This window comes from Muntiacus reevesi, chromosome 9 (assembly GCF_963930625.1).
Source record: "Muntiacus reevesi chromosome 9, mMunRee1.1, whole genome shotgun sequence".
In the NCBI taxonomy this organism is placed as follows: domain Eukaryota; kingdom Metazoa; phylum Chordata; class Mammalia; order Artiodactyla; family Cervidae; genus Muntiacus; species Muntiacus reevesi.
In genome coordinates, this window is record NC_089257.1 from 69,518,331 (window position 1) to 69,534,244 (window position 15,914).

The following is a 15,914-nucleotide window of genomic DNA, read 5'->3' on the forward strand; positions in this document are numbered from 1 at the left end:
GCAACTGTCAGTCCAGAAGAACTCCGCTGGGCGGGCGGACTGGCACACCTGGGGCGGGAAGGCTTGTCAGCTGAGCGGCTGGAGGCATGCACCAACCTCGCGCTCTGCTGACCTGGCTTGAGGGCAAGGCCTCGGCTGTCTGCCGGTGATGTCTGAGCTGACATCCCCTTCACTTCAGTCAAGACCCACATCTTTCTCCCAAGGGACCCTCCAAAGGCTGAGCCGTGAACAATATTCCATCCCTCCAGAGCTGCTCCACCCTGTCATTTCATTTTTTAAAAGATTCTTACTGGGAGTGTAGAGGACTTCCCTGTAGCTCAAACGGTAAAGAATCTACCTGCAATGCAGGAGACCCAGGTTCAATCCCTGGCTTTTGGGAGCTCCTCTGGAGAAGGGAATGGCAACCAACCCCAAATTCTTGCCCAGAGAATCCCATGGACAGAGGAGCCTGGAGGGGTACAGTCCATGGGGTCACAGAGTCAGACACAACTGAATGCTATGTGCCAGATGTGCCCGTTGATTTGCACTGTTGTGTTAGTTTGATGTGTACTGTCATTTCTGTGACGTATCACTGACCAAATGAAAAGGCCAGAGTGGCTGTCGCCCGTGCAAGTGACACGTGTCTGGTAGTGGTGTGGTACCCAGAACTTGGTGCACAGAGCCCAGAACTTCCTCCCCTGGTGCCCTGGGGCTGCGGGCAGAGCAGGGGGTGCTCTTGCTTATGGGATCCACCCAGGGAGGGGTGGGAACACTCAGAAGTGTGATCCCTGCTGCTGCTGAGTCGCTTCAGTCCTGTCCGACTCTTTTGTGACCCCATGGACTACATCCCGCCAGGCTCCTCTGTCCATGGGATTCTCTAGGCAAGAATACTGGAGTGGGTTGCCATTTCCTTCTCCAGGGGATCTTCCTGACCCAGGGATTGAACCCAGGTCTCCTGCATTGCAGGCAGATTATTTACCACTGACCCACTACCAGGAGGGTAACTGAGGAGTGTGAGGGGTTGCAGACAGAGATGCTAGTGCTTCAAGTTGGGGGTTAGAAACCCCTCCAGCCCCACAAACGGGCCTCAGCAGGTCCAGGAAGCAACTCCTCTCCTGAAATTGTCTGTCTCAAGTTGTGTATATGTATGTTTGCTCGTTGCTCAGAAGAGGATCCAGAGCCTTTTATCAGCATGTCAGAGGCATCTGTGAAACCTCAGTTTAAGAACTAGTGGAGTAGAAAAGAACAGATGGTCAACAGAACCCTGGGTGGGACCCTGACTGGCCGTGATGGAAGTGACTCTGGTGAGGAGCACTGCAGACGCTGCATTGCTTTGGTTGGGAGCACTGTTGACAATCTCTAGACCCCAGAGGTCCCGCGTCTGGAGCTCAGGACGCCCTTGCCCCTTGCACTGAGTTTCTGGCTCACGAAGGCCACAGAACCGATATTCTGCTCGTGAAGGTCAAGAGCTTGACCGCGTGCTAGAGTTCTGGCCAGTCTCTGCTGGCAGGGCTGTTATTTTTGCCTGTACCCTGGACACTGGGGTTGTTTTTGGCAACACAAAATCAAGATGATGCAGAAATTTGGTGGGAAAGGGTAAAGTTTGCAAAACATTGTTGCTGAAATTGAGTGCTTTCCTTTCAAAAAAAGAAAGAAAAAAAAAAGGCAGTTGAAACAGTGTTACTGAGTTCTTGGGTAGCCAAACAGGACTGAGTGCCTGTAGGTGGTGCTGGGACAGCAGGGCGGCGGCGTCTCCTCCAGGCCTCCCCCGGCCACCAGCCGGCAGGTGACCCTCAGTGTGGAGGTCTCAGTGCTGTAGCAAGGGTCAACGGAATGGTCCGAGGGAAACCAAATCTTAAATTTGCTGCCGGAAAGTAGGATTTTTTTTTTTCTTCCCTTTAATGTGGCCACACCTCACACAAGTGGGATCTTAGTTTCCTGACCAGGGATAAACCCTGTGCCCCCTTCATGGAGTCTTAAGCACTGAACCGCCAGGGAAATCCCCAGAAAGTGGGCTTTAACACTGCCCTTTCACTTGGGGTCCAGCACTGAAACGAGTCCCGAATGAATGTGTGAGTGAGTGAGTGAGTGAGAGAGAGAGAGAGAGAGAGAGAGAGAGAGAGAGAGTGTGTGTGTGTGTGTGTGTGTGTGTGTGTGTGTGTGTGTGTGTGTGTGTGTGTGTGTGTGTGTGTGTGTCTGGTCCCATGGGGAGGGGGACCACAGTGTGTGTGCTCTGCCATCCTGAATAAGTGCCAGTGTCCCCTGGCCCTGCAGCTTGCTCGTCCTGGGGCGGGCGGAGCCCGAGCTCCCCCTCCCGCCACAGAGACCCCCGCCTGGCTCCCTCTGAGCCCACGAGTGAGTGCCGGCGGCAATATTGCCCCCCACGCACCCCAACCCGGCCGTGTGCAGACCGCGGCTAGCTGTGCTCCGGTCAGTGTTCTCCAGCACTACCGCGTGCTCGGGTGATTTCAGAGCAAGGTATTATTTACCCTGCTGACGTCAATGAGAACATATTATCCACTGTCCTTCTCTGCAGCCTGCAAAGAGCGCCAGAGCTCAGGGAACACAGCCACCGTCCATACTTTTCAAAATTCCACCCAAGGCCTGATGAGGGAATGGCCCTGCTTCACCCGCCTGCCATTCAGATCACCTGGGCTCTTAGAAAACAAGTTGTTTTTATTTTAATTCAAGAGGGTTGGAAAGGTAGAAACAGTACATTTTCCTTGCAGAAAATTACCCCATTTAAATTATGTTTGATACAAAGATCATTTATTAAACTGTATTTTAAGCAATTTTCTAACATTGAGTGACAGGTTACATTTTGATTTTTTCACATTGGAGCTATTATGATTTGCACTCAAAATACCAAAGCTATTGAACTCACCATTTTTTCTTAGTAATTAAAAAAAGAAAGCACACAGAAAAAATAACTACAGTTAGATTAATTTTTATCAAAAGTAACTCTTTCACAAACCAAACATCCAGCAAAGACCACCCTCCTCCCTTCAGAAATAAGCAAATAATCTTGCCCTTTCTACAAAGTGCAAATATCTCTATCACTTTTGTTTCCTAAATTGCAGCCCCCAAAGAGAAGCAAATCTCCTTTCTCTGTGGTTCTTTTGCCTTCAGAGATTTTGGTGGAGGCAGATTTCTTTCGCCATCAATAGTGGGATGGTATCACCACGTGAATTTCCTTGACTGAACAAATCTTGAACAGAGAAGCATCGCACAGCCCCTAGCAAGGCCCAGTTATCTGTATTTGCTCATGTAACATTATTCCAATCTGGGGTCACATTTTTCCAGGATGTTATTTTTTACTTCTATTTTTAAAGCTCCTCCCTACCCACCCACTTTGCCTCTGAAGACAAAAGTATTCAAAGTATGTTATTTTTTTAACTCTATGGGCCTTCACTGTAAATATACTCCACCCCCCCCTCCTCAGGACTGTACTGAGCTCCTGATTCTTTTCTAACCAGGATCCTTTCTTGGGGTTGAGTCTGTTCATCTGCAATGGTGGCTAAAGTTGTGCAATTAGACCCCTTGGCATCAAGAAAGGGTGTCCTATTACCAACTTCTGCAGGAAATTATTTTATTGTGGGAGATAGAGAAACAAGGCATCTGACATGAGCCTGAGCATCTGCGGTTCACTGGACACTGAAAGACGGCTTCTGTGGGCTCCGTCTTCCCGGGCCTCACTCATGCAGGACTGTTACCTGGAGGGCAGCTCTTCCACCAAAGCCAGGCAGCAGTCGATTGGGAATAAGGTTTCAGGGACAATGTCATGTTCACCCAGTGCTAACCAACATGGGGGCTTTGCTTATATAGCTGTTTACTCGTGAGATGCCTCAACTGCTACTGAGGAGGGAAGAGCGTCCCAAGAGCCTCCCTCAGCTCCTCTTCTCCTGAGCTCTGGGGCTTGGACGTCGTCTTCACAGAGCTTTGGTTTCCTCAGCCGTAAAAAATGAGGACTAACTGCTCAACTAGTTTCATAGTGCTGCTGTGAGGAATCAGCAGAGATCACTCGGGGGAGTGCTGGGTAAATCGATGTACAAAGAGAAGCTACCGCTCCTTTGGGACAGATGAGCTGAGCCTGGCAGGAACCAGCAAACCTACCCTGACTGCGGGCAGTGCTGCTGCGTCCTCAGTCTCTGCAGCAGCAGGTGCACGACTCTGCCCAGTGTGCTGAAATCTGCACATGAGATGTGGGCAAGACGGTGGTGTAACTAGGGTGGCTGTGAGTCTTCTGGAATCAGCCAGGCTACCTTCAGGGGGAGAAGGAGTGAAACAAAGATGGGAGGGGCACTGTGAGGCCAGGGACTCAGGGTCCAGGGTCCGGGGGGCACTGGGGAAGGCCGACCTGGGTCCCCTCATGCCTTCCAGAGGCCGCGGGCTGACAGACAATGCTCCATCATCAGCCTCCTCCCTGAGACCACAGGCCAGGGAGCACTGCACTACCAAACCTGTCAGAAGGGATACGTGGATTTGTTAAATTCTTTTGGTCCCAGTTTAGAAAAAGAGGCAGATGATACTGTTCTTGTCTTCCACACATCACTCTGAAGACAAGTTCTAGAAAAATTTCCAGAAGCAATAAAGTGATCAAAGATCCCTGCCTGTACAGTGACTCCAACTTACTACCTGTTCTCCAGTTTTTACCTTTGATGTCTAGGCACAAAGAGGCCGAGTGGCTCGAGTGGCTTCCGAGGAGGCAGTAGCGACAGCCCGGTTTAGGGGTCCAGGCGCAGTCAAAGTCAGCCCCGAACAGACTTTGCCACTGCTCTCGGGACCAGTGTTGTCAAAAGACCCCACGTATTGTCCCAAAGGAGAACAAATGTGAAAAATTAGCGGGAGTGAGATTTCCCTTAAGCCAACTGAAGTGTGACTCCTCATAGGGGTTTTAATGTAATTGTGGCTAGAAAATTCTGACCCCAACACAGAACCCAGTATTAACCTGGAGCTTGACAGCAGCTGGGAGGACCCTGCCGGGGAAAGCATTCACTTCCTCATGTCCACACGCATGAACTGCCCGCACCTGAGTAGGGCCTTCTCTCGACCACGACACACGTGGACCCATGACCGACCAGAGCGAAGGCGGCTGCTTTTTACCTTCCTTTTGTATCTGGTTGGCCAGGCAGTCACGCTTCAGCTGTGAACACACCCTCTTCCCACCTCTAGCAGTTAGGCAGAATTTCTCTAAGAACCACCCTTTCAGGCGGACAGGAAACAGCCAGTGCCGCCACGAGAGGGCGACACTCCCGCAAGGCGGCCCCCTCCCTCCCCGTCAGGGCCTCTGTCCCTCAGAGGCTCCCGCCAGCCCCACCAGACTGACTCAGGTCACAGCTCCAACACTCAGGGAGAAAGGGACGCTGACGGTCTCTGTCCTTGGAGGCCAAGTCTGATGCAGGGAGGGAGGAGTCCTTCCGCTCTGTCTCCTCGTCCTCCTTGAAGGGCTCCTCATGTGGAGACTGGAGGATGGCTGCTGTGGAGAACCTCCTTCTGCCGCCTCTGTTCCCAAGGCGGCAGCGAGGGTGGGGGGCATCCGTGTCGCTGTTTCGGGGGGACCCTCCACCCCCGCCTGCTGTGCTAACGTGCTCTGTTTGTCTTACAGGGACCAGCATATCAGCTGCACGCAAATACTAGAGACACACTTCCCCAGTTGGAAATTGCAGAACTAGTGCTTTTTCCCCAAAGCATAGACTAATATCCCGGATTTAAAAAAGAAAGCATAAACGAAAAATAAAGAAAGTACCACACATATTGCACTTTTTGCTGAATGAAGTTTTTACCTCACGTTCGTCTCACCAAAGTGTCTTCCGAGGAACCCGGTTTACAACAGGGTGATGCTAAAGGTTAATACAGTAGTGTACACAACACTGGTGTGAGACAGACCGCAAAAGCGTCGCTTCAGAGTACTTCTCTTATAAAAAGAGTAGTACTAAGCCTTCTTAGTGTTACTTTAGTATTTGTGAAGAGAAAACCGCTTGGAGACTCACACAGGTCACTAGTTAGTGGACAGAGCAAAGGAGATGGTCAGATGGGGCTGGGCAAATGCCTGACTGAACAACAGAACCAGTCTCCTCTCACCAGTTTATATTTAAGAGAATACAGATCGTTATGGAATTTATTGATTTCTGCTTGAAATAAATGAGAAAAGCAAACAGGAGCTTACAACACAGTCCAGCAGGACAGGTCATGCGGCTCGCCCGCGGTCTGCAGTCTGAACAGACCGGGCACTGCTGGGTGCTCCGGAGGGCCCACCCCTGGGGCCGTGACACTCCCACAGCCTCTGCTGCCCCGTCCGTCAGCCCAGTGGTCCTGCTGGAGCGCCCAGCTTTCCTGGGCTCAGTGGCTCATGGCCTGGTCTGTAACTGCCATCCTGGGGACTCTGAAATGAGTGGCCCCCGTCTTCAATCTGGAAGGCATTTTAATTTCATAAATATTATAGCGCTTCTGTAGAACATTTTGGGAAAACACCCTTCAGTCTAAACAAATCAAGCTTGTTTTACAACTGGCTTATTTTGCAAAAACTTAGAACAGATTAGAGATCTTAACGAAAGGATCTCTTAAACGATGTTGCCTATTTCACAAAATCATCCATCTTAAGCATGAGGAGGAATAAACAATTCGTAGAAGGAACCTACTTCTTCCTTCTTGGGTTTCTGCTGCGTCTTATCCAAAAACAAAAACAAGTCCTCCACACCGCCCTCCCGTGCTCACACCGAGTCCAGCCCCGAGCAGAGTGCCTGCGGAGTGTCCCGGCGCCCAGAGGAGCCGGCACGGAACCCGCAGACCCTGCACGCTTCTCCTCACCTGCCTGGACACACACTACAGAGGAAAGGCACCTTAAGGGTGTTTTCTAGATGCAGCATCAGTGTAGTATCTCTCTTCTCTGTGCTTTAAGGGAGATGCTTTGTGCTTACGCGTTCATCTGCTCACAGGACAAGCCATTCTAAGGGACAGAGACGAGAGTCTTTGTAAATAATACTGAATTTGTATCACTTGGATCTTACTGTCCCAATGACAGATTACTCATTATTTCTAGGTTACACAGTCAACTAGCTGTGGCATCTTTTTTCACATACTCTGAAGACTGAATTGTAAGGGTTCAGTTGTATGAGTAATATATCATGTTTGGCAGATGAATCTGTTCAAATGGTTAACACATCTGTGGTCTTCTGAATATTGCTGTAATACTTGAACATTTCATTACACATCAAAACTATAAGGAAATTAAGGATGTGATTCCCACATGGTGGAAAACAAATTCTGAAGTGACTTTGGATTTAGCGTTGACATAAATGGAAAACTGGTTGGTTTCTACAGAAAAGAAATTGTTCAAGCGTGATCTGGGGGAGGGGAAAGGCACAGCACTACCACTTCACATGGGAGATAAAAGTTCATTTTTCCTTGTCCTTAAAATTTCTAAGCCCTATATGAAACTGTCCAAATATACAAAGCTCAATAAACGACTAGCAACATCTAGTGTAAAGTCAAAGTAGTTATTACATTTTTAAAAGAGACACGAGGTCCTCGACAGACCAACTGCCCCAAACCGGAAGCCTCCACGGAAGACCGTGCGGGAAGAGCCCGTCTTCCCCGGCTGGGCCGCTGCTCTTGACCGCTTCTTGACTTTCCTGCCCCTGGTCTCCACTGCCGCATGTCTCTTGGTTCCACAGGTGACATCTTTGGGAGCTCTGGGGATACCCTGACACTCTGGAAGCCAGGCCCTCCTGAGGAGGTGTCACCCATGCTCAGATGGAGGTGACCGCCGGTCTCAGGAGTCAGTACCCGCTGTGACTCAGTGGACCCTGAAACAGAGCTCACGCTCCACCGTTCTGAGTGATCTCGGGGACACCGTGCATCAGCAGCTCAGAACTTAACGATTCAGCGACAAAGTACAACTTTATTTCCTGTGCATCAGTTTCAATATGTATTCTTGATTTGCCTTTGAGGAACATGCTGTTGCTTGGTTTCAGTGAAAAATATATTGCCTTTTTTTGCCTGCATATAACGGCACATATTCTTTTTCCTGCTTTCACTGAGGTTTCCCTTGATGAACTGATATAGTTCTGTGTAAAACCTAGGTCTGGATGTCTTTTTCTTATAAAACTTTTGTTGGTGCCTCCGCTGAGAGCTCCCTCCACTTGACCTAAGGGCATGAGCTGCGGCCGACGACCGCGTTCCAGCACTTGCCACAGAAAACCACGGTGGGACAGAGCCAGCAGGAGGCGACACCTGGCTGGCCAGCCCTCCGATTCCAGTTGGGTGACTTGACTTCTTCCCCATCAGGGTGAGGGCGGGAAAACGAGCTTTTAAATTTAAAAGGCTGGAATAAAAATAGAAAGACAACACTCTTTTCACCCAAACCGCCTCACTTCCTGTGAAGCTGAGGTTAATTTACGAGGACGTAGCCGCTGTGCTGTGGGTCCACGGCTTCCAGCATTTCACAATCAAAGAGTCCGGGGAACTCGGAGAGCGCCAGAGGGTCGTAGCCAGAGGGGGCCTCCTGCAGTCCTGAGCTCCTGGGACAGTCCGGCCCGTCCATGCTACTCTGCGGGGTTCCATCCGCGGGGTACTGACCGGGAGCGGGGTGCTCGGGCTCCCGGGAGGACGTGCCCGGCAGCTCACAAGTCTGATAGAACTGTAAGGGGGCCGGGGCGCCCCGCGACTGCTGCTGCAGCGGCGGCGGCGGCAGGGGCGGCGGGGCCCCGCGGGCCCCCGGCGAGGAGGGCAGCGGCTGCAGCCGCATCTCGGGGTACGGGCTGAGGAAGGGGCTGAACGGCAAGTGCTCGGAAGCCGGCTCCAGGACGGGGCTCAGGGGCTGGGTCAGGTTGAAAGGCGGCGGCGGCTGGGAGGGCGGCGGCGTCTCCTGGTGGGGAAGGGGCTGTGGGTACGAGCTCTCTGCTATCTGCATCTGATTAAAATATGCCTGCAGCTGGGACTGTTTCTGGAGGAAGAGCCGCTTCTGCTGGAGTCTAAGTTGGCAATACCAAAAGAAAGAAGTTTAGGTCTTCTTCAGTGACGGCAATTCTAATGTAAATCCAGTATCAGTCATTAGCGTCCGTCCTCCCACTTCTCTCTTTCCCAAGGCAGGAAAAAAACAAAAAACAAACAAAAAAAAAACGGGGGTAGGAACCAGTCATATTTGGTTTCTTAAACCCAATCTTATTTTTTGTCCCTCAATTCTGGCTGATCCCTCAGTGCTCAAACGAACACAGTGAATTCCTTTTCTCTAAGACCCTTGGGTTTTTCCTCCCTTTGAAGCAAGGGGCTCACTCCTTCTCATGGGCTTCTGAGGCGGGGGTGGGCCTCTGGAGGACCACGGATTAGGGGACATCTACCTTGCTCAGCTAGTCAAGAATCCGCCTGCAATCTGGGAGACCTGGGTTTGATCCCTGGGTTGGGAAGATCCCCTGGAGAAGGGAAAGGCTATCCACTCCAGTACTCTGGCCTGGGGGAATTCCGTGGACTGTGTAGTCCATGGGGTCACAAAGAGTCCACGCCACTGAGCAACTCTGACTTTCACCTCGGCCGAGATGCTTCCACTAGGGAGGCCGGACAGCACAGATTACTATAAGGGAGGCTGGAGGCCTTCTTTCCAGTAAAACCCTCTTAAACTGCATTAGCGCCCAGGTCCTGAATGCTTAGGTTTATTCACAGACCAAAGGGGAAACACCAGGAGAAAATGAAAACAAAGCAGGCTTAGGGCTGCTCTTCCCTGACAGGCCTAAATTCCGTGGACAGTGGAACATCCGTGTTAGCATATGGAAACCTGTTGTCCTGGTACAGGGAAATTTTAGAGGGAAGGACAACGCACCCAGCTGGAGTCGGCCACAGAGGAAGTGGCCTCTCTGGCTGCCACCGTCTCTCACCTATGTTCTTGCAGCTGCTGCTCCAGGCTCCGTGGCGCTTCTTTGCAATAAAGCTGACAGCTGTTCTGGGCTTTTGACAGAAGGCTGGGCTTCTAGAAGAGCAGAAAAACACAAGCATGACATGCTGTCATCTAGGACACAGTCATCAGCCTGTACTTCTGCCTGGAGGATGAACCCACGTGAGTCCTCCAGAATCTGCAGGATGCAGGGACTGACACTTGCTCGCTGAGACCCTGGGAGAACATTGGGTCAGCAGGCCTGGGCTGTCTCAGTTCTAACCTGCTTCACATTCCTGTCTCTAAAGTCCTCCAGGACCACGAGGTTCATGGAGACTAAAAACAATGAGAAAGGTGGAGTTAAATCTCTAGCAAAGGCACCTACTGAATGAGCAAATGATTCATTCTTTATGGGATCTAGTAGTTTCAAGCACCAGCAGAGAACTTATGGTACCTTTTTGCTAAGTACTAAGAGGCATAAGGGCTTCCCAGGTAGCACTAGCAGTAAAGAAACTGCCTGCCAATGCAGCAGAGAAGTAAGAGATCCAGGTTCGACCCCTGAGTCAGGAAGATCCCCTGGAGGAGGGCATGTCAACCCTCTCCAGCATTCTTGCCTGGAGAATCCCATGGACAGAGGAGTCTGGTGGTCCAGGGTCACAATGAGTCGTGACTGAAACGACTTAGCATGCACGCAAGAGGCATAAAACAGAAGCAAAGAAGCCAGGGTTCCCTTCCCTGCTGCTCAGTGGCAGCACCCTTTCCAGGGGTCTGAGGACAAGCTTTTTTTCTGCTGCCAAGATAGAGCATAAGGCTAAGTCTGAACATGTTTCTAGAAACTACAAACACAGAGTCAGACCTGCTTGCCTATAAATGAATTAAGCAGCTACCCAAAATAAATACCAAGCAAAATAGGTTCCTGCTGTGCAGAGAGGCAGAGTGGGGATGATCACGGTGAGCCGGAGCGACAAGGGGGAGGAGGATCCCACCTGGCGTCGGTGCTGCAGGTACTGGGCCTCCAGGCTGTGGCACTGGGAGAGCTGCGGGTGTGCGCTGCCCCCGGGGAGCGCAGACACGCTCTTCTGCTGCGGAGGCGCTTCCTCCTGGGGAGCGAGGGGGGACACACTTTCAGTTTCCCACCTGGGAGAAAGTTTCAAATCTGAGTGGAAGCACCTTGGCAAACGTCCAAGGGGAACTCCAACTCTGTTAAGACTTAATCCTCAAGGCTTTTATGAATCTAGTAGGCTGAGGGTCAGTCACTTTGCAAAAGAGGAATATGGGCTTCCCCAGATGGCTCCGTGGTAAAGAATCCACCTGCCGATGCAGGAAATGTAGGTTTAGTCCCTGGGTCGGGAAGATCCCCTGGAGGAGGAAGTGGCAACCCACTCCAGTATTCTTGCCTGGAGAAGCCCATGGACAGAGGAGCCTGGTGGGCTACAGTCCATGGGGCTGCAAAGAGTCAGACACGACGGAGCAACTAAACAACAGGATGAATGCATGCTGTTTACCCACAGTAAACGATGACTGAGTCAATACAGGAGAAGAGGCCCTGCTGTCACCAGCAGTTTATTCCTTTCATGTGGGCATCAAACGCTCTAATATTCCTGATGTACTGAACATGGGCTCACATAAAATGAATTACATAAACAACCATATTTTTTTGAACTTTTAGCACAAATAACTCATGATATTTAATGAAGTGATATCACATCAAAAATAAATGGCAACAAGCTTCTCATTTATGTTATTACTGGTAATCTGTGTGTGTGTGTATGTGTACACGTGCATGGTGCGGGGAGGGAGTTCCAGGGAGACTCTAAGAGGGATTCCATATAGAATCTGTGTGATGAACCGCACAGAGTATGAGCGTGTCTAGGTTTCCACGTGGTGTTGACCACCTGGGCCAGTGGGGATGGGCCTGCCCAGCCTGTCAGGCAGTTACCAGCAACACAGAAAGCTTTCAGGCTGCGGGCTTTCCAAAAGGACCTGTCTGCTCCAGGAGGAGGAAACCCTCTGAATGAAATGACACACCTTCAGGACAGACTCACGCCTCGTTCTCACACAGCCACGGGGGCAGGGCCCAGAGCACCCACCTGCGGGCCACTGCTGGCCAGGTCCTGGAGCTGAGCAGTGGGAGAGGCCAGGCTGGGGTCTGCTTCTGAGCCCATCTGCTCATAGAGCAGCTGCACTTTGTTCAACTCTAGGATGCCTTTGGTTCTAGCCAGATTCTGAAGATGTTGTCTAAATGCTACAATTCCTAAAAGAAAGAACAGTGGCCAAATGGTTTAAATAAAACACAAGGCCTTTCAAGTGAGCACAGGTATGAAACCAACATGGCAACGGACCCCAGGGAGTCCTACAACAGAAGTGCTTAGAGCCAGTGGAGAGCGCACCTTGCGTGAGGGAGGTGTCTGACGCCCGGCGGCCTTCTCTGAAGCTCACTGGAGACCTGTTGTGGGCCTCGCGCTTCTGGGCACTCAGGGCCTGCATGGCGGGGTTGGCAGGTCGCAGGCTCACGAAGGGAGATGTCACGCGGGGTGAGGGCGGGTTGGCTAACATCATGTCCTTGAGGGAAGGGTTGTCTTCAAGAAAGTGCAGGTCCCTCTGAACAGACCCCATATCATACTCAGAGTCCACACTGTCAAGGGAGGGGTTATCACTCATGGAGAAAATTTTCCCTTGAAGAGAAAAAACAAAAACAAAACACCAATATGACCACCAATAAACAGCATCTTCTTGGAACATGGAATACAAAGCACGGCCAGTGTGAGTTTCCACAGCTACCATGTCTTCAACCTCCAACCAGAACATTTTTTCAAGACTTTTTTACATGTCAACTGAATCAGCTTTGAATACTGTGGGGGAAAACACTTCCAGAATTTGGGGCTGTACAATTTTTGCCACTTCAGAAGAGCCAGAGTCCTTATGATTTACATAGCTCTCGGATGAGTCCCGGGAGTTGGGTGTAGGGGGTGGGGGACAACTCACAGACATTCCGGTTTAATCTCTGTGAGTTGCTGAGCAGACCTAATCTCAACTCCTGCTGAATGCTGTCCACAAAGGAACAGGACACAAACAACATTCCAGGAACTGGCTGGTATCACTACTATCTCCTGGAGCAGACGACACAAGATGCTGCAGAGACTCGACCCGGTGCTTACTAGAAATCATACCTGAACCAGGCACCACGACCAGCTGATTGGTCACTTCCGACAGCGTGTGCCGCCTCTGCCCGCCGCGTGTGGACTGGAAGGCGTCGAAGGCCTGACTGGGGTCTTCCTCGGCCTCGCCTTCGGTCTCCAGCCCTTCGTCAATGGAGGTCTCCATCATGTTGCTCGGCAGGGACTGGCACCCCTTCCTTGCCAGGACGGGAGGCACAGGGTCCAGGAGACAGCCGTTGACCTAAACGTTAGTGGCAGAGGGACGCGAGAGGAACCATCAGTGGCTGCGACATTTGAAAAATCCACAAAGGCAAAAATGTCAAGAGACCTGCAGCCAATCAGAAATTAAGTAAAATATTAAAAATGTCCATATTTGTTACCAATGACAACTGTGGAGACTAGAAATTACGGCAAGTCAACTGCAGCGCTAGGAGATACAAGCCCATTATGTTTCAAACTGGCGCTGCCGCCCAGGCTTCTCTGAGTCATCATTATTACAATAAACAATTTTTTTAGTGGTTTCCAGATGAATAGGGCATATTAGCTTGAAGCCTACCAGTTATTATTATTTTTAAGAAGGGAAATGAAGAGGGGGAAGATGAAATTAAAAAACATCCTACTGCATGGCTCATAGCTAAGAAAAGAGGAGTCATCAGCATTCTTCTAATTTTCAACCACAAAACATACAGGGAGGCTCCAGATATTTATGTTCAGAATCTAAGTGCCTGCACATTTGATTTAATCTTCAACTGGGTCTATGGACCCCAGGAATGGAAAAAAGAATTCTTTAAAGATGTACATACCACAAAAGAGAGTGGAAAAAAAAATTCAAATGGCAAACAGCCAAAGCCTTCCATTATAGAATAACAAATGACTCAGAGGCCCGGAATTCCAGCAGAGGTTAACGAGCACCAGGGCTCTGAATTCTCTTTCCTCCAGCAATATACCCAGTGTCCACGCTTCCTACCCCAAGGGGAAGAGCTTGGCACAGCTCCTGAGTGAGAACTCTGCCTGCCTCTGTAGTTGCCAAGCAAACCACCTCGAGGCGGGCAGGAGCGGCACACAGAGGGGAGTTGTGGTTTCAGCTCTTCTGACTGTAAAAGCCCCAGTGAGGAGGCAATTATTTACCTCATTACCTTAACCATCCCTCTGTGGACACCAATCCAGTTTTCTCTTATGAATAGCTGCTCAGGAGCAGCCAGGCGCGAGGCTGCGTTCCCAGCAGCACTTTCACCTGGAACACACCCGCGAGAGCTATTGTTTCCTCTGGAAGCAGGAGCAGCTCACGCATGTGAGAGGGGACGTGGAAACGGCTGTGCCAGACGCAGGCAACTTTCCTCTTATGGCAACCACTCCGGAGGCGCTGCGAGGCCCTTTATTTGGAGAGGGAGACTTGGGTGACTCAGATGGTTGTTTGCTTGGGGGAGGGGACAGTTATTCCATAAAAAACTGTTCTGGGGCTGGAGCCATTACTAGGATAAGGCGGCTAATGCACTAGAAGGTTTTAAAGTGACAAGTGGTCGTTCAAAATGAAGGATGACAGATGCTCTTTTCCTAGACCGAGACGGATCATGGCACTAGGAAACAACAGCTCTGAATGCTGGCCAGCAGCAATCAGGCCCCCCTTCACCCTTCCCCAGATGAGTGTTTCCTTTTGAGGACAGGACTTCAAAATACAGTGTGAGTGAAAGGTACATTTTTCCAATAAAGTGCTTTCGCCTTTCCTTAAACTCGATCAATCACTTCACTTCTGATAAGAGACCTCACATGCAGTAGGTAGCATACACATAGGAGTCAGACCCTCAGAAACTCCACCGCTAATAACACCCCTGAGCTTACCATAAATATAAGATTCTAGTACAGGAGATTGGTAGACTGTTACAGACTTAATGTTTGCATCTCCCCTTAAATTCATACACTGAAGCCCTAACCCCAGTGTGACTGTATTTGGAGACGGAGTCTCTAGAGAAATGTAATTAAATCAGGTCTTAAGGGTGGGGCCCTGATGTGGTAGGATTAGTGTCCTAACATAAAAAGACCCTAGAAAACTCTTTCTATATATATGAGAACATAGAGGAAAGGCCATGGAAGGACATGAGAAGGCAGCCCTCTACCAGCCAGGAATAGCCCTTACCAGAAATCATACTGGCCACAACTTTGATCCTGGACTTCCAGCCTCCAAGAACTATTACGAAAATAAATTTCTGTTGTTTAAGCCACCCAGTTTGTGGCATTTTGCATGGCAGCCTGTGCTAACACAGCAGACTAATGCATAGTACTAGCCAGTGAGTCTGGAGGCTGGAACATGCCTTATTTAATTCATATCTTAAGTGCCTGGCAAGTTCAGCGTATGTTGAAGAGGATAAAACCTCAGCTCTTATTAAGCAAGCTGCTTAACGTCTATAAAGCTCATTTTTTCCCACTTGTAAAATTAAAGTTTTCCAGAAGGGATAACTAAAACACTGTATATATTATCATCATTTCTTGACTGAAGATAATACTTTATAACAATAAAATTGTTTAAAGCATGAGAATAAAGCAACAATTTCTTTTAAAGCATTTTTACCATCTTGAGGCAAATTAAAATAAACAAATAACCAGGTAAGGAAGGAAAGAACTGGATAACCCCAATTCTGGAAATTTATCCTCAGGAAATAATCAAAGGTATAGTCAAAAATTTAGACACAGGGATATTCATATCCCTGAAGCATATATAAGGCAGCAAAAAAAAAATTTAAAGTACTTGGTGTCTAAAAATAGGTGAGTAGTTAAATAAGGGTAGTTAAATAATAGGTGAGTAGTTAAATAATATAAAGCAGTTGTTAAATATAACCCATGCTTTCAAAGATGATTTCATGGTATGGAAAAAAAAATGCCCATGATATTATGTAAAAGCAGGTTTGAAATTATAT

At 49.5% G+C, this 15,914-nt stretch overlaps 2 protein-coding genes across 5 annotated transcripts in view; one reads left to right on the plus strand and one right to left on the minus strand.

Moving 5' to 3' along the window:
• Positions 1 to 5,677, plus strand: part of PPP2R1B (protein phosphatase 2 scaffold subunit Abeta) — a 35,952-nt gene extending 30,275 nt beyond the window's left edge. Inside the window, exons 16-17 of one of the 2 annotated variants that reach the window (XM_065944294.1) lie at positions 4,646 to 4,726; positions 5,585 to 5,677. In XM_065944294.1, coding sequence (XP_065800366.1) covers positions 4,646 to 4,726; positions 5,585 to 5,677 — 174 coding nt within the window. Of the gene's footprint in view, positions 1 to 4,625; positions 4,727 to 5,584 lie in introns of those variants that run through there. The other variant, XM_065944295.1, reaches the window with a different exon arrangement.
• SIK2 (salt inducible kinase 2) overlaps positions 2,645 to 15,914 on the minus strand; it is a 129,517-nt gene continuing 116,247 nt past the window's right edge. Inside the window, exons 10-15 of one of the 3 annotated variants that reach the window (XM_065944289.1) lie at positions 13,015 to 13,243; positions 12,235 to 12,519; positions 11,935 to 12,098; positions 10,831 to 10,944; positions 9,849 to 9,940; positions 2,645 to 8,951 (exon numbers count right to left, since the gene is read on the minus strand). In XM_065944289.1, the coding sequence (XP_065800361.1) occupies positions 8,369 to 8,951; positions 9,849 to 9,940; positions 10,831 to 10,944; positions 11,935 to 12,098; positions 12,235 to 12,519; positions 13,015 to 13,243 (1,467 nt within the window). In that variant the 3' untranslated portion in view covers positions 2,645 to 8,368. Of the gene's footprint in view, positions 9,056 to 9,848; positions 9,941 to 10,830; positions 10,945 to 11,934; positions 12,099 to 12,234; positions 12,520 to 13,014; positions 13,244 to 15,914 lie in introns of all 3 variants that reach the window. The other 2 variants (XM_065944290.1, XM_065944291.1) reach the window with 2 other exon arrangements.